This window comes from Nelumbo nucifera, chromosome 5 (genome assembly GCF_055504915.1).
Source record: "Nelumbo nucifera cultivar China Antique chromosome 5, China Antique-T2T, whole genome shotgun sequence".
Taxonomy (NCBI): Eukaryota; Viridiplantae; Streptophyta; class Magnoliopsida; order Proteales; family Nelumbonaceae; genus Nelumbo; species Nelumbo nucifera.
The window spans coordinates 79,884,278-79,902,054 of NC_142653.1; the positions used below are offsets into that span (position 1 = coordinate 79,884,278).

General features: G+C 37.6%; 1 protein-coding gene across 3 annotated transcripts; it reads right to left on the reverse strand.

The window, feature by feature from the left end:
- Window positions 1-11,234: 11,234 nt before the first annotated feature.
- Window positions 11,235-17,007, reverse strand: LOC104593861 (Pentatricopeptide repeat (PPR) superfamily protein). Of its 3 annotated transcripts, none has more exons than XM_010253898.3 (2): window positions 15,605-17,007; window positions 11,235-13,197 (listed from the first exon to the last, which is right to left on the reverse strand). In XM_010253898.3, the coding sequence occupies exons 1-2, from the start codon at window positions 15,725-15,727 to the stop codon at window positions 12,040-12,042; spliced, it is 1,281 nt and encodes a 426-aa protein (XP_010252200.1). In that variant the 5' UTR covers window positions 15,728-17,007; the 3' UTR covers window positions 11,235-12,039. The 3 variants fall into 3 exon arrangements, with proteins under 3 accessions (XP_010252200.1, XP_010252201.1, XP_088743789.1); XM_010253899.2 differs by having other exon boundaries at window positions 11,235-13,200; window positions 15,605-15,745; XM_088887663.1 differs by having other exon boundaries at window positions 11,235-13,364; window positions 15,605-15,743.
- Between the last annotated feature and the right edge of the window lie 770 nt (window positions 17,008-17,777).

Sequence of the window (17,777 nt, forward strand, 5' to 3'; positions counted from 1 at the left end):
TCTCAGACTGTCCCAACATACCCAGGTTTTGACCCCCATCTAAGGATCTCACTGATTGGCATATCAAAGACAGCCCAATCCGACACCTAGTGAAATGTCATAATCGAGTCTAGGGGTCAGGTGTAACTTTCCTGTTTTGCCCATCTGTCTCCAAGGTCCAGGGCAATACTGGAAATCTGGTCCGGTTCAAGGATTCAAGTAATCTCATGCTGCATGTGCCTTGGGTTTTATCCTGGTGGCTGAGACAGGCCATCCCAACACTTGGTGGCACACCAGTATCAGCCTTGACAGGATAAATCTCCCCAAACTTATCCAATGGCTGTGAACATTTAAAACTAACACGAGTCTCTATAAGTATCCAGTTTTAGAGTCTTACACAGAATTAAACCAAACAACATTAATCAAACATGCACTTTATTTATTTCCACTAAATAACAAAAGTACATCAAATCGGATTGAAACTAAGGGCATACAAAACTGTCTAACAACAGTACTATATGAGAACCCCCTATTTGCTAATGTCGATTAATACTATGCTCTGAGAACCCCCTATTTGCTAATCTTGTTCATTCATTCATTGCAATAAGCTATATTCTTAAAAGGCAATGAAAGCTATAAATCATTATTTTTTATGTGAGAAATAAGAATTTCAGACCCTAACATAGACTTGTTCGGACTTGCCTCGAGGGGCATGATACAAAAGTGACTTATAGAATCAAGAATGCAATATGTTTTACATGACATTAGCTACTTGAAGTAATTCAATTAAAGAGAAAAAGATATTGTGGGTGTATTTTAACTTTAGATAATAGGTTTTTAAAACATTTATTTTAAAATTTAAGTTTATATTTTTTTATTAACATTATGTTTAATATTTTTTGCATTTTTTAAATTTTTTGGCTTTTTTTAATTTTCTAACTTTTTTTATTTTTTAGCTTTTTTGTAATTTCGTGCCCTTGCTTAAAAAGGTGCATGCCTCACCTTGCGCCTCAAGCGCAAATTGGCCCTTGCGCTTTTTTTGCGCCTTGTGCTTTTATAACACTGAGCCGCATATTAGAAGAAACTACATATGGGGGAAATTGCTAAGGCCGGAATAATGTAGCAAAAACATAATTTAAATCCCTTGATATTGAGAGAGTTTATGAGTTGAAGATGTGGATTTACAACCTGAATCATGGAGATATGCCATATTCCTATATTTTTCTACCTTACACTCTCCGAGTGTAATAGTATGCTGAGGTAGATAAGTTTATTGAAAGAAACAAAGTCTTTGAGTTTTGGCTAGTCTTAGCTTTGAGTATGAGTATGATATCACTCACTAGTACATTTTCACTAAGGGCACCTCCCTCTCTCAAGCTTATTCTCTTGTTCGCAATGAGGAGAGTAGGAGGAAAGTTATGATGCAGATCATCCTATATCTAAAACTAAGGCACCTCAGAATAAGGCAGCAATTATGACACTAAGGACAGTATATGTGACTACCATAAGAAACCTAAACATACACGAGATAACCGTTGGAAATTGCACCCGTAGTTGATGCCAACAAGATTCAGGAGGGGAGGTGGGAAGAAGAAAAGTACAAATACAATCTCTACTACTATAGAGCCAGTTCTAGTCCTGCATGTACATCCAGCTACAGCCACATCTTCCACTGCCTCAAGTACTAAGGCATCTGCTTAATCTGCTTATGTTGTCACTACCAGTAAGCCCATTTATTAAATCATAAATTCAGGTACATCAGACCACATGACTAGCATTCTGTTTCATGCTTATTCTTTGTCTTCAAGGAGGGATAAAGCTTCTACTATTGATGGGTCCCTTGCTCCTATCTCTAGAAAGGGCAATGTTAGGGTTACTGATTCTTTTAAGTTTATCTATTAACTTGCATGTTCCTAATCTTAATACAACTTCATTATCAATTAGAAGTATCACCAAAGCTTTACAATATTCAGTAACTTTTTACCCTAATCATTGTGTGTTTCAGGACATTGCTTCCAAGAGGATGATTGGGAATAACCGTGAGGTGGATGGTATTTATCTTCTAGATGCTAGACCTTCATCATCTCTTAGCATGAGTCATTTTGGTCATTTTGGTCATAATGTTTCTTCAATCTATTGATCAAATAATGGTGCGGCATATCCGACTTGGTCATCTAGTTTTGGTTTCTTTGAAGTCGCTATTTCCCTCTTTGTTTTAGTCGGTTAATATGCCAAATTTTAAGTGTGAAGTCTCTCAGATATCAAAGCATTGTAGAAACAGTTATTTTTCAAGCAATAAAAGAAGCGAGTCTCCCTTTACTGTTTGTTCATACTGTCTAGGGATCTTACAATGTTGAATGTATGGGTGGTGAAATAAAGTTCCCAGCACAGAAAAGCAAGTAGTCACAGGAAAAAACAAATGAGAAAATAAGAGAAGAAGAGAATGAAGAAAGACTTTTAATCTTCATGGTTTAGCATTTTGCTCTTCAACTCTTTCCCATCACTCTCTTATCCATTTCTACTACCTTTTATTTCCCACTTCCTCCAAATGCCTCTCGGGAACTAGAGTGTCACCCTCCAATATCCCAACTGAATTTTCCTTGAACTCTTGTTCTACTTGCTCTTGGAATAATTTCATCGCAAGCTCTCATATTCTTTCCCCTCAATAACCTCCCCCTCCTCACCTCTACCTTTCATATTCTACTCTCTCATCCATTTCTACTACCTTTTGTTTCCCACTTCCTCCAAATGCCTCTCGGGAACTAGAGTGTCACCCTCCAATATTCCAACTGAGTTTTCCTTGAACTCTTGTTCGACTGGCTCTTGGAATAATCTCATCACAAGCTTTCATATTCTTTCCTCTCCTCATTAACCCCCCCCCCCCCCCCCACCTCTACCTATCACCTCCTTCCCCTCCAACATATTGCTAATTTTTGCTGTACCCAAGTGGGAGCCAGTCTGACCTGCAGGTTTAGCTACAACAAGACTCAAAGAAGAGTTAATAGCACAAGAACACAGGTACAGAGATTGATAGGACTAGAATAATAAACCATAATCTACAAAATGATAAAGAGGTTTGTGGAAGCTTCAAAATGGAAGAAAATTCTGAAGATTGAAGCTAAGGACTTCATCTTTGAAGAAATGAGAATAAAAGGTTGTCGAGCCTGAATACTAGAGAGGCTAAGAAAGCTATGGTTTTGCTAGAAGGATACGAAGTGATTGAATGGCTAAAGAAGTTTATGATGGGAGCAAGCTCTAAAGGTAAGCAAGTAAACTACAAGGAGCTTGGCTTAAAAGAAAGAAAAAGGGATGTGGTGGGATGCAAAAAGAATGCCAAAGGTTTTTACATAGCACTACAGGAACATTTTGGTAAAAGAAAGAAGCAGATAGTGTACTTCCCTGAAGGTAGAAAGGGTCAAGGCTGGAAGGAAGCTATTGAGTTGTGTGACTTTTTTCTTCGGTTAAAAATGAAACAAACAGTCTTCAGCAGGGGCAAAGACGTGGATAGGAGCCTTGGAAAGGAAGAAGTCACTAAGAAGAGCTTGGTAATTGTGGAAAAGGGAAGAAGAAACCATAAACTGTTAGCAACTGGTGGAAAGGAGGAGTGGGGAGGAAGTATATGGCTGAAACACCAGCACAACCAAAAGATTGAAAAGGAATCGCACAGGTGATTCCGAGAGAGTTAAAACTGAAAAACCCGATTGACATCACACCTTATGATAGTTGCAAGGCCTTACTTGAATTGGGTGAAGTTGAAGTAGAAATTATGGCACTAAATTTTCAACTGGAGGTAGGTTAATGCAGGAGCTGAAGAATCAAATTTGGAATTTTCCAAAATTTTCTGTATTTTTGAATATTTGGAAAGTATGGGTATTTTTGTCATTTTAACTAGTCCCATGTGGGCCTGGGCTATAACGTCTTGTTCCTCTAGTTTAATAGGGCTTGTCTTTCGATTTTCAGTATATTTGCATTAGTAGGTAGAAAGTTATTATGTTTCTTGATGCACAAGTCACAAGACAATGAGTGGCTTTTTTGTAATTATGGTGAACAGTATTCCAAGCCACACAAGTCGCTCTATAAATAGATGTATTCTCTTCCTTTTGAAGCTAATGAATGAATGAATGAAGATTTCTTCAGAGCTCTCTTGCAAGTTTGCTATATGGAGTGATTCCTACAAACCATATAGTGATTCTAGGATTCATTGGAGTGATTCCTTGGGATTTCTCTCTCTTTATGTCCTGTGATAGTTTGTTCCAGCCCTACTGCATCAGTTCTGGTATCAAAACTAATGATTAGTCACCATGCTCTATAGGCCTAGACTATCATTTAAACAATCTCATGGGTCTAGAACCAATGATAATAGGGTTTTTGAACCATATGAATGGTCTATGATTGATTTGATCTAGTAATGTTGGCTATAGGAGTAAGGTTTTCAAGAATGTTAGAAGAGAAAGGGAAGTGCTTAATTTCAAGGGAGATGAAGAATGGCAAGCATTGATTGGATTGCTAAACTAGAAGAATATTTCGATTGGCATGATATATCTGAAAAACAAAGATTTAGATTTACACGCATGAAGCTCAAGGGTCATGCTAAAGTATGGTGGAGAACTCTTGAGCAACGACTAGAAAATAAAGGTGAATATCCTATTACCGCATGGGCAGAGATGAAGAGGTGTTTGCAAGAAAAGTACACTATGCTATCTGTAGTTCAATATATGCATAAATTTGATGAATTATATATTAGATGTGATATTACAGAAAGTAAAAGGCACAAATTAGTTCGTTTCACGAATGGACTAAGGGATGATACCAAAAATGAATTGTCTACAATTCACATTTAGGACTTAGATCATGCCTTTGAATTGGCTCTCAAGATAGAGAAGAAGCAGCTGGTTACATCAGAGAATTTGAAACCAATGAGAAGAAGGTACAAAGTTGAAGATAAAGAAGATGATATCTTGCATGTTGATGCCCATCCTAGAGCTAAAGTTGTGAATGAAGAATTTCAACCTACAGAAATTGTAAACATTGAAGATCAAAAGGGTGTGAGCCAAGAAAAGAGAGGAATTGTTGAAGAAGGAACTTCCAACACCCATGGTCAGCTTGAGGTTAATGATCAAGAAGAGATAGAAGTGTAGCAATTTGAAGAAATTCAAGTGCAAGATGCAAATGTGTTGGTTGTAGTAGATGTTAGTAAGGAAGTAAGTCATTACTAACATCAATAATGGCAGAAGTTCAAGAGCCTGCTGAAGAACCAAGGGTAGATGGAAAAGTTCCAAATGCTGCAGTTGAGATTTTGGATATGAAATTCATAGTGATAAGCAAGGAGAAGATTCACTACAAGATAGGCCGATTGATGATGTAAGTGTTCAAGAAGTTAATGTATTGATGATTTAACAATGAAGATTATGGAAGGCAGTATTTCAGACATACATTGCTTTCAAGATCCATTTATAGCTATGTGTGTGACCTCTACAGTCCAAGTGTGTTAAAGCAGCTATGGGAATTGCTACTACTTTTGTCATCAAGGTATATCAACTTTTCATCCTCAAGTTCTTCAAAACTCGAGGACAAGTTTTTTTTTAACCAGGGGAGAATAATGCTGGAGCTGAAGAATCAAATTTGGAATTTTCTGAAATTTTCTCTGTTTTTCTCTTCCTCTCTCTTCTGTCTTGTGATAGTTTATTCCAGACCTACTACATCATAGGTGCATCTACAGTTTTGAAATGGTGTCCCCTTTCAAATACTAAGAACATCGAGATTGAGGATAATGTCACTATTTGGTTGCTTGATCTACCGTTCCACCTCTAGAAGGAAGGTGTGCTACAATCAATAGCTTTTATCTATGATGCCACATTAGATGAAGTCTTTGTCTGTGATCTCCACTCTGTAGCTCTAAAGCTAAGTTGAGTAAAGCCTAGTGATAATCCAAGACGGATAGAGGTAGTAGTAGCAGATGGCCTCTCTTACCTTGTATGGCTGGCTACCTCCATTGAAGTGCAGTTGTGGAAGGAAGGTCGTAGGGTGGAAGATGAAGAGATGGAGAAGGTAAGCTTACGTGGGGTGCAAGGCAAGAATTTTAACAAAAACGTGGCTAAGTCAGACATGGAGACCAAGAAAGATGAGGGGCAAGGAGATAACTTTAGCAGCTTGGGAAACAACTTTGGACAGAGCAGGAAGATGTGTGGCAGTTCCTATGCTCAGGCGGTGACAGGAGGAGTTAATGAGAGCAAGTATGCGAAGGGAGTTCAAAATATTACAAGAAAGGTGCAAGGGTTGGGAGAAAACCATGTTTTGGGCCAGGATTTTTACTCAAGTCAGGTTGATTTGATGAACAGGGGCGGAACACATGACCCCTTAAGTAGTCACGCGGGTGAGAAGAAAGTTGAATAAGGCACGTGACCAAGGGAGTTGGGCTGACGATGGATACTAAGCCGCTAATAATGGTCCATCATTGTCCCCATCAAACAAGAAATATAGGTCGACTCCAGGTAACAGTAAAACAGTGGTGAGCTCGACTTGGTCTTGGGTTCCAAGCAAAGGCAAACAAGTTTGCTCCCCAGAACTACGCAATGCCAAGTATAAGAAACCTCCTTCGAATGTTCAGCAATGTGCTCCAAAGATTTAGAGACTGCAAAACACAGAAACTGAAACTTTTGAGGAGGGTTGTTTGACAGAGGAGGGAAATTGTTCAGACTCTAAAACTGATAACACATTTAGCCTTGGCAGTGTAGTACAGGGTACATCCAGTCTAAAAACTACGTTGCCTAAGGAAAACAAAGCCTCAAGTCTGGTAGAAGTTGTCCAGAAGGAGCCCTCTCAGAATCCTACATTGCCCAAGGAAGCGGTAAAATTGGCAGATTTGATAGAGGAGAGTCAGGGTACATCTAGTCCAAAAACTAATCCCAGTCTAATAAAAGCTTGAGGTCAAAATTAAAAGAATGGAATAGGGACCAATTTGGGAGAAAAGAACTAAAATCAACTTTGATACTCCAGATAAAGGAATTGGATGTGAAGGGGTCCCAAAGAATCATGAATGTACAGGAAAGAGAATTGAGATGGAAGTTGAAGAGGGATTTAGAAGAAGTCCTCTTGCAAGAAGAAATCTCTTGGAGGCAGAAATAAGATGCAAATGGATGAAGGAATGTGATGGAAATACAATATTCTTTCACAAAATAACCAATGGAAGCATAGTTTTCAAGGTGCCAAGGCGAGGCTAGGCGACCAAGGGGCACCCAGGCACCTAGGCCTTGCCTAGGCGATGAAATCAGAAAATAGTAAGCCTACATGTTTCTACCCTTCATGAGCTAGTTGATTGGTTTTATACATTAACCTACAAACCTCTAAACTAAATTTTCTACTTATGATTCTTGTAGTCGTGCTTAAAGCATGCAACACAGAATATTAGAAATAGAAATTTGGACTTAAAAGAAGAACTGGAGAGGGCGTAGCCCCTGTGCTTGACCAAGAAAAGAAAAAGAACTTAAGGAGAAAACAGGGAGGCAGAGCCCTGTTTTAGACCAAAAAGAGAAAAAGAACAAGGGGCTCCATTGCTGTTTTAGACCAAGAAAAACTAGGGAAACACTAAATAAAAGAAAAAAAATGAAAAGCAGGGGGGCAGAGACCCTGTTTCAGATCACCAGTGAAGAGGAAAAAATGATGAAGAAACTCAGAGAAATGAAGAAGAAAAGGGGGCGGAACCCTTGTTCCAGATTACCATCGAGGAGGACAAAAGTGCAGGTAAAAGGGTGAAAAGTTTGCAGGAAAATCAAAGGGGGCGGAGCCCCTGTTTGATTCCAAAAAAATTCATGCAAAAAAATGTATGGAAAAGACCAAAAAAAAAACAGGAAGAACCAACAAAAAGGAAGAAAAAAAAGGCTGAAAACGAAGAGGGTAGGAGGAAGAATAAGCGGTCTGAAAACTGAGGAGAAGAAGATGATTCATTTGACTACCTGGCATATTTGAAGTTGTTTAGACTTCTAGTTGGTTATGCAGCATTGCAGCAACAGTTGGAGTTGGACTGTGTGTGAAACATACCTGACCAGACAGCTCTCCCTCTTCTATTCAGTTCTGCCATGAAAATAAAACCCTAAAAAGACAGAACTCTTCTTCTAATAAAAAGAGTGATAATGTGTGATAGGTTCTATTGTAATAACAAAATCTAACCAATAAAAACTATTTACAGCAAAAGAAAAGTAAAAAACAATATAAAAATAATAAAGGATCAATGTATTAAGGGATGTATTAATGTGTCTTGCATCTAGTCTAGGCGTGCGCCTAACTGACTGGGTGTGCGCCTTATACAAACTTTGCATGGCGTCTGGGCAAGGTGAAGTTTGAAAACCACCTAGTTGCCTAGGCATTGCCTTGACAACTATGAATGGAAGGAGGAAAAACCTGGTGACTAAACTTGAAGCAGATGGAATGGTACATGATTCCCAAGAGGAGACAGCCAACTGTTTTGTAACTCATTTCAAATCTATCTTGAGGAAACCTTTAGGTAATAGAGTGGAGCTAGAGCCTAGAAGATGTAGTTTGTTCGAAACTTTCTGAAGAAAACAAAGGCTAATTGGAAAGGAATTTTGATGAGGAAATTAGACAAACAGTTTTCTCAATGGATAGATCTAAGGCACCAAAGCCAAATGGTTTTACTATGGCCTTCTTTCAAGATTGCTAGAATATAATTAAGGAAGACCTGTTTGAGGTATTTAAAGAGTTTGAGGATAATTTTGTTATAAATCATGGAGTTAATGCTACTTTTCTAGCCTTGGTTCCAAAGAAGAAATTGGCCAAACATCCTAAAGATTTTAAACTTATTAGCCTAGTGACTAGCATTTATAAGATTCTGGCTAAGGTCTTGTCTTTGAGGATCAAAAAGGTACTTTTCTCCCTTATCAGTCAAGCTCAAGGTGCTCTTGTTCATGGAAGACATAATTTATTAGATTTTACTAGCAAATGAATGTGTGGAGGAGATGATAAAATTGGGTAATCAAAACTTTGTATATTGAATCTGGAAAAGGCCTATGGTTTAATGGATTAGAGCTTCTTGTTAGAGGTGCTAAGGAAGTGCGAATTTGGGGATGGATGGTGTAGATGGATTAAAGGTTGCCTTACATCTCCCTAGTCCCTATGCACACCCTGCATTTGAATCTGATTTGTACATGGTTTTCTTTCTACTTCAAACTCAGTGGCACTCCCCACTTGAGCTATGCCATTAGCTTCACTGGAGCTAAGTAGCTCCCCCTCAAATAATAATTCCATTCTTACCACCTCTTTATCCAATACCTTTATTTTACCACAGCTTTCTATATTACCAATGCTAAAGCACTCTGAATCAACATTTTCATCACATCCAAACTGTTCCAGGTTAACCCAGCTGTTAGCAAAGTCACCATCTTCATCTTCCCTGCAGTTATACTTCAGATTGGGTCATTTCAGGCTAGTGGAGTTGGTCAATGGCCTTGGTCTCCAGGAAAGAACAACACCTTTTACTGGTTTTTTTCCACCCTTCTTCTGTTCTTGTAACCAATCTAGACGATGATAGACCTTTATAGTTGTCTATCAGTGTCCCTTGAGGCCCAACAGTCATGTGTCTTTCAAGTAACAATGCTGGCTCAACCTGGGTTTGGTTTTCCAATTTCACTCCTCAATTCCACCCTGACACTAATCCCCCAGTTTGTCCACACTTGTTTTTCTTCTTAATGATGTTGTTAGATTTGCACCATAATAGAATAGAAGCTTTTTGGTTTTCTTTTTTTTTGGTGCATGACATAGAAGCATTTCAGTGACTGGGAAAAGGTCAAATGGTGCAAATATCCAGTTCAACCATTTAACTCATTCAAACAGAAATGCAAAAAGCATATATAATTAAAAATTAAAAGAAAAGAAAATTATTCCAGAGTATCTTCTAAAGTTATTTTACATCAAAATAAGCTTAAAACAATGAACGCTAGAGGGCATAACACTTATTAACGTGTGTAATTGGGATAAAGTTTGACCAAGTCAATATTTCCAATAACTAGGAAATCAAATACCCATTTTGGATACCGATTCCTTGTTCCAATGGGCCAATCATCCAACCAGGCCTAAGTCTGACAAATGACGATATTGCTTCTGCAATATGAGGTCACTTCAAGTGTTCTATTCAAATATTTCTGTTCTTTGTTGAAATAGACAGAACGTTATCTCTACAGGAATAGAAGCAGTGTAGCAGGGCCATGAGATAGGTCTCTGCCTGTTCATTTTCTTTTCTATTTATCATTAAAGGAGACTTATGATTGCTGTTTTCTCCGAATGTATGCAACCAGGCCGAACACAATAAATCTGTTTTTTATCAATAACCAATCATTTCATTAATAGCAATTTAATATACAATTTTGCATACACACATAGGAGAGATAAAAATCTTTTATCTCCCCATTTAATCTTTCCTTACAATTGTGCCTGAAGATTTTCTCTCACCCCACTCCTTGTTTGGCTAATACATCAGCCATACTGTTTGCTGCCCTTTGAACCCAACGAAATCACTTCCATTTCTCTAGTCAGTCATAAGAATTTTTTTTAAGTCATTCCTATACTGCTAAAGAACTGCCTCCCCATTTTGCAGCTTCTCCATCACCAGTGTAGTTGTTTCTTTATTTTTCTGATTATTACTTTCTTCTAGATGGATTGAAAAGTTCTTGAAATATTCTTTGGTGGGAACTTGCAGCTCTTCACTTCAAACAACCACTCAGGACAGATCTCAGTTGTCTCCACAAGGATGTAAAGCCTGGAGGTAGATCTCACCAGCTTGCAGTATAAAAAGAAAAAACAATTTGACAACAGCAGTCCTTTTTTTATTTGAGTAACAACTGTCAAATATTTTATTGATAAGAATGATTAAAAAAAAAAAAAAGTACTGAAACTCTATTTAACGAAGGATAGAGTCCTTGAAAGAGTGCAATGATAGAACGAACGAGATTCATGTAGCTAACTCCAACTAGTTGGCATAAGTTGTTTCCGTGGATTTCAGATGACTGAGCCTAACGCTACAAATGTGTTGCTATAACACCACGCTGGGTCTAATCAAACAAACAAAATTCCATCTATCTAAGGCATTGCACAGGTAATCCGATCTATCACAAATATTTTTGGACAAATAAAGATCAATACATGCCTGACTAAACTACCCCGAACCGACAAAAAAAAAAGCAAAATTATGACCAACAAGAAACATATTCTAACATATCCGTGGGATTGGATCAAACCAACGCATGAATATATAACCAACAAGAGTAAGTGTCATTATGTTGTAAAAGTATAGAAGTGTTTATGTACCATGTCATGGTTCTAACATTATCAACCTTATGCGACAAATCGCAGTTTGTGTACTTGGAACTGCAATAGAAAAAAAGAAAAAGTACATATCCGGCAAAAAAGCAAAAGAAATTCAGCAATGATTAATGATGATGCGCAATCCGGCCGGTCTTAGCTGTCAACGACCTTGCCTCTGAACTGAGTAGCAAGGAACCTGAAACGGAGGAGATGAGGAAGCTCCGGGGAGAACCCGGTGTAAAGGCTCCGAAGCTTAAGTTAGAATCCTCTTTGGGGGTGGAAAGCCTTTTATAACCACTTCGCGTCTGGCACCCCCATTTTAAGGCTGACTCTTGCCACATAACCCAATCTTTGTGAAAATCCCCAAATAGCTGGTCCCTGTTTACCCCTTGTTTAGGTAGTGCATCCACCAAGGTGTTTGCTTATCTATGAATCCAAGAGAATTCAATTTCTACTTCTCATGCCAGTTTTCTTATCTCCTTCAAAGTGTTTCAATAATTCCACATCCCTAGACTGTTTTTCTTTAACCAGCCCACTACCACTTTTGAGTCACCTCCACAACCAAAGAACTTGAGAGATTTCACCAACCACAGCCCTTGCATCATTGCAAATAGTTGTTCCTCAATTTGATAGCAGCACGTTGTTCAGCAAAACGCAGAAGAAATTAACCACCATGTTTACTTCATCAGTATTTAAATTTATGTCCATAACCAACTACAAAGAAATTTTACCCAGGCATGCCACTTGTCAATAATTCCAAAAGATTTGGTTACTCCGGTATTGTTTCTTGACATATATTGAGATTAGCTCCCTGTAAGTATATTTCCTCCATCTGTTAGACTCTAATAGTGCCTCTGAGGTCAAATGAAAATCTCCTTTTCCAAAAACCTCAAAAACTAGTGGATCTGTTAAAACTTGTGGAACATCATCAATGTCCATTGCATTCAAAGCAAAATCCAAGTTCCTTCCAAGTTTCTTGTCCAAGTATGCATCAAGAATGCATCCAAATGTGACAAGATCAGGGATGACCCTTTCATGTTTCATATGTTCAAGACTTAGATGGATATCCCAAAACAAAGACATCTTTGAGAAAGCCAGAGCTCGTATGTTAAATGTAGTTAGATCAGGAGAAAACCCAGACTCTAGCATTCTTAAAAATTCTCTTTGCAGGGTTTTCATTTTGAAGTTACCAGCATAAGATAGCAAAAGAAGATTCCAGATAAGATTTCCCACATTCCTCCGAGCAAGACCAACATCTCTTAGGAACTCACCTAGCTTATAAAAACTCTTTTTCCTTATATAAGCTGATGCCACTGCCCTAATTCCATCTTCCTCAATGAGAATTCTAGATCTTTTAAGGCGGCCATAGGCAATTTCCATATCTGTTAGAGAACCAAAAATACTATAATATTCAATAAAGGCATTTCCAGTGGCAGAATCCACTGCATAACCACTTGAAACCATTTCCTTCATCATAGCTTCCATCAATTCAAGTTGTCCACCCTTTCCAAAGCAAGAGATGGCTAATGAGTAAATTTGAGGACACATGTTAAAATCCCTTGAAATAACTTCATTTAGAAGTCTCATTATTTCATCAAAACGCCCCATCATCCGATATGCATCCATTAGATATGCAACTAGTTCAATGTTAGGCACAAATGAACTGTTTATAATTTCATCCCAGATGGATCGAGCTTGGGACAAGAGGCCATTATCTGCATAACATAACATTAGAGCTGACAAAGTAGCAAGGTTAGGTTGGAAACCCTCAGATTTCATCTCCAGGAAGAGTTGCTCAGCTACATGAGGCATTCTTTTTCTACCTAAGACATGTATCAATGAGGCAAGTTCCACATATTTATCAGCTCCTCTGATGTTTCCCCGCTTCTTCCAGTTCCAGGTAATCTACTTGAAGTGCATAAGAAAGTCAAATTAAACAAGCATGTCAAAAACAATTCCACAAAAGGGCAGCCCAGTGCACAAGGCTCCTGCCAGTGTAGGGTCTGGGGAGGGACAGATGTACACATCCTTACCCCGGCACAAACAGAGAGGCCGTTTCCAAGATTTGAACCCTGGCCACCCAGGTAAAAAAAAACAAACAAACAAACAAACAAATCCACAAAAATGCAAGTCAAATAGAGAAATGTTTTTTTTTTTTTTTTGAAACAAAGGTAACTTTTTATTAAAGAAGAAACAAACAGACATGAGAGGATGTACTGAAGCCAAGAGAGGCTTGGCCAGATTACTAAGGCAAACAACTGTCACTAAACAAGAAATCTCTAGAGACCCTTGATTTTGGGCAAATAGAGAAATACGAATAGAAGGGCACTGATTTTGGGCATATCTCACTTTTGACAAACAGGTACATTCCATGTCAAAAAGACAAAATATACCCTAGTTAATAATGACCAAAAGAATATAAAATGGCTGTTATTGTCTTTTAAGAAGAATACTTTAAGGCTATCAATTATGGGTGTGCCCATTATATGAGATGGGATATATCCCAACACCATGCTAAAAGAAATTAGGCTATCATAGACAGATAGACCTGTATATGCCAATGCTACACATAGATAGAAAGTAGTAGGATCATCAGCAATAACAAATTCGATATCAGGACAGTCCCAGCACTTTATTCCAGTCAATATGGTTTTATTTCGAATGCCTATTTTCAAATGGCTACTGATCTATTTTATTATTTTGAAAATAGTAATTTAAATGTTTATTATTCATTCCTTTACTATTTTTAAATGATTATTTTGTCGTGTTTCAAATGACTATTTTTTTCATTTACTATTTATTTATTGTTTATTAATTTAGCTTTTTGTACTTTCTTGTATTCGAATCAACTATTTTCAAATGACTATTTTTGTATTCAAATAATTATTATGCAATACAATTACTTCTTCATTTTTACTCAATTTTCATTTTATTAATTTTTATTTACTGATAAGATATTTGAATGACTTTTTTTATTTGCTTCTTTTCTATTTTATTATTTTGTATTGCTTTAGTTTAATATTATTTTTAATACTCAAGATAACTTCAATTTTTCATTTTTTAGTGATTTTTTGAAAATAAAAAAGAGTCATTCAAATATCTTATCAGTAAATAGAAATTAATAAAATGAAAATTGAGTAAAAATAAATTAGAAATAGGGTCAAGTGATGGTTTGAATGGTTCGACTATTTGAGTCAACAAAAAGTTGAAAACATTGAATAAAACATCATAGAAATTATAATCCATTTATATTCCATTCGAAAATAATAAAAATTAGTTAACCACAGTAAAAAAATTAAATATTATTAGTATTATTAGTATTATTAGTATTATTATTATTATTATTAGTAGTAGTAGTAGTAGTAGTAGTAATAAAAATATTTTTATTAATATAATAAACAAATTTATTGATCAAAAAAATATAATAAAAATAATTTCATTAATAAAAAGAAATAAGCTAAATTAAAAACTATTATCAATTTAAAATTAATATAAAACTAATACAAAACTATCTAACAATTATTAGTTCTATAATTAATTTTTTTTTAATTTTTACTAATTCAAAACCAACTTAAGTTGCATTGAAACCAACCAATTATTAATTCTTACTTTTTGAAGGTTACAATGGCCCTATATCTATGTAATCTCTTCTGATAATGGATTATTGAGTATTTTATTGTCTACTTCATTAGAATCCCTGTTTGAGCGGTGCTCCGGCACTACAGCTGGGGGGAACGTATCTCTTCTCTGTTCAAGAGAAAGTCACATAACACACTCAGGCTATTTTCTTAGTGCTCATAAACAGTCGGCTCATTAACTACTATTCTTGTTGCATCGGATTTCGTTTTCTCTCTTTATTCCTTTCTTGTTTGCTTTTTGTACTTTAGTTTTCTAAAACCCAGAATCAATTCGTGTACCCAACTTAAGGAATCAAACAGTGCCCTCGAGCTTCACTTTGACGACAAAAGCGTAAGAATTCCCCCATGCATTCAGCAAAAAGGAAACTAGTCTTTCATTCTCTACAATTAAAATCTCAAGAGACTACCAAAAACAGATATGAACAAAGGCAATAGTGAAAGCTGAAAACAACACAATAAATTCCACACATATACCATAAAAGGCATTAATGGGTATTCCCTACAAAATGACAGAATTGAAAAGTCACAACTAGCTTTGTTGTAGAGACTCTGTTAGGAATTAAAAGAAACCAAAAAAATAAAGAAATAAAGCAGAAGTTCAAGAAAGTTCAAACAAAATAATTTAAGTTAACGAAGCGAATTGGCAGAATTAAAAAATAAAAATAAAAAGATACCTTCCTAATCGAAGCTGGATTTGAAGAGTCATTTTGCCGGAGAGAAAGCCTAGAAGGTTTGGGTTTGAGACTTCCGAAAAGCAAAAGTGAAGGAGAAGAACTTAGGAAGGATAAAACCTCCATTACAGTAGCCAAGAACTCAGCGGAGGGAGGTAGTGCGGAGAAGATTTTATCTCAAGTTTTGATGTCCTACTCCATGTCTCCATCCGTTTAAATGTTGACTCTAGCAACAACAAACGGCAAGGTGGGGCGCAAATGCAAGCTCACCGCGACGTGCCCGTTTGGTAGCTGTTTCCTGTTTGCTTTCACGCAACGGCTTCTGGCTTTGGAAAGTGGGGTCACGCACGGAAAGCGCACAACGGATCCAGTGCGTTTGGACTCGAAGCGATTTTCTCTTCGAGTCCATTAAAATATTGACACGTCAATTTGTGCTCAACTGGCCATCACCTGCAACCGACATCGTCGATCATCTTCGCCACCTCCGACATCGTCGGCCTCTTCTCCCCTTTCTCCGCCACTCATGTCAGCCCTACGTGCAGCATCGCCATCATCTCCTCCTCTATGTTCTTGTACCTCAGATGCTCCGGGTCGAACACCTCCGCCGTCCACTCGTCCCTCACCACCGATCATACCCACTTGGGAAGATTAACTCCCTGCTCCTCCTCCGCCCCCCGCGGTCGAATTGGGGAGCGATACTGCAGCGAGAGCCTCCCCGTCAACACAGCCTCTTCGTCTCCCCCTGCTCCGGCGCGCTGTACCCTCTCAATCTCGCCATGGCGTGAACTGGGCTCAGAAGCAGAGCCAACCCGAAATCAGAGATGCAAGCTACGCCATTCTTGTCGAGCAGCACGTTCGATGACTTCACATTCCCGTGCGGTATCTTCAACCCACTGTACTCCTCGTGAATCCGAGCAAGCCCACGAGCAGCTCCTAACACGGTAACACCAAGCTAATCCTCGTCGTCCAGTCCAGAGGAATCCTCCCGGGTCCTCGATTCGCTGATTCAAATCAACCCAAAAGTTAATCCATGCTCAGCTTCATTGAATATAGACTATAACAATACTGTAAGAATGATAAGAGAATGCAAGCTTCCATTGGAGAGGTAATCGTAGACGAGGAGCTGTTCCTCCTTGGCGTAGTAATAAGCTCCGAGATGAACCAGGTTAAATTGTCTGAGCTTCCTATATACTGTTCGGATTCCTTCCTCGCACATGGGTTGGCGTCCTTGAGCCTCTTCACCGCAACCGTTCACCCATCTTCCAGCACAGCCTTGTAGACTGTTCCTAGACTTCCTTTTTCCAGCATCTCCGCCGATGCCCCCGGAGTAGGTCCTCCAGCTCAAACTGCTTCCTCCTATCGAAAAGTTTGCTCCGGTTTCAATCGGTTGCGGGTGATGGCCAGTTAAGACAGATTGACGTGTCAAAAATATAATGGATTCGAAGAGAAAATCCTTGGAGTCCAAATGCACCGGATCCGAGAAACCGGCGATAGTAATTAGTAAATCAGTAAATGTATTTTTCAACGCTTAATCACTAAATACCCAACCCGGTTACTATGCGATTCCAAAAAACGAATGGAGAGTGTTGTAATGAGAGGAGATGGAGGTAAATCATTGTGTGGGGTATTTTGGGTATTAAAAAAAATCAGGGATTGATTCGTTCTTGGAGAAGTATTTCTCCTACAATTGCTGAAAAAAAACGCCAATTTCAAATTACTTTTTTAAGAAGTATTCTTTTTAACAACAAAATGTATTTTTTTCCACTTTTTTATCAAATACATAAAAACGCTTCTTAAAAGTAAAATTAAACAGCGACTAAAAGGTTTTATCTTTTACAAACTTGTGGGCCTTTCCTCCGTCAGTTTCTTTAACAATTGATTCAAGAGTATGTGTGCTTGCCAAATGACCTTAGCGTACCTAGCTGGCTTATTTCAGCTTTTGTCAAGGAACAACTAAGAGAATTTAGATGTCAACAAAATGAATGAAAAAAATCAATCAAAATAAATAAAATATAACAACAAAAAATGTAAAAAAAAAAGAAGAAAAATAAAAAAGGAAAAAAAGATAAAGATAAAAGTGATGACAAAAATACAAAAAGGGTAAATTTGAACAAGTAAAAAAAGAAGGGGGTAATATCCAAAAATAGGAATGGGAAAGTAGAAGAAAATCTCTAAG

Excerpts from the sequence above, each read along its gene's own strand:
- LOC104593861 (XM_010253898.3), bottom strand. The coding sequence starts at position 15,727 with ATGGAGGTTTTATCCTTCCTAAGTTCTTCTCCTTCACTTTTGCTTTTC. Across the intron at positions 13,198-15,604 it reads ATCCAGCTTCGATTAGGAAG|ATTACCTGGAACTGGAAGAA; the intron begins GTATCTTTTTAT and ends CACTTCAAGTAG.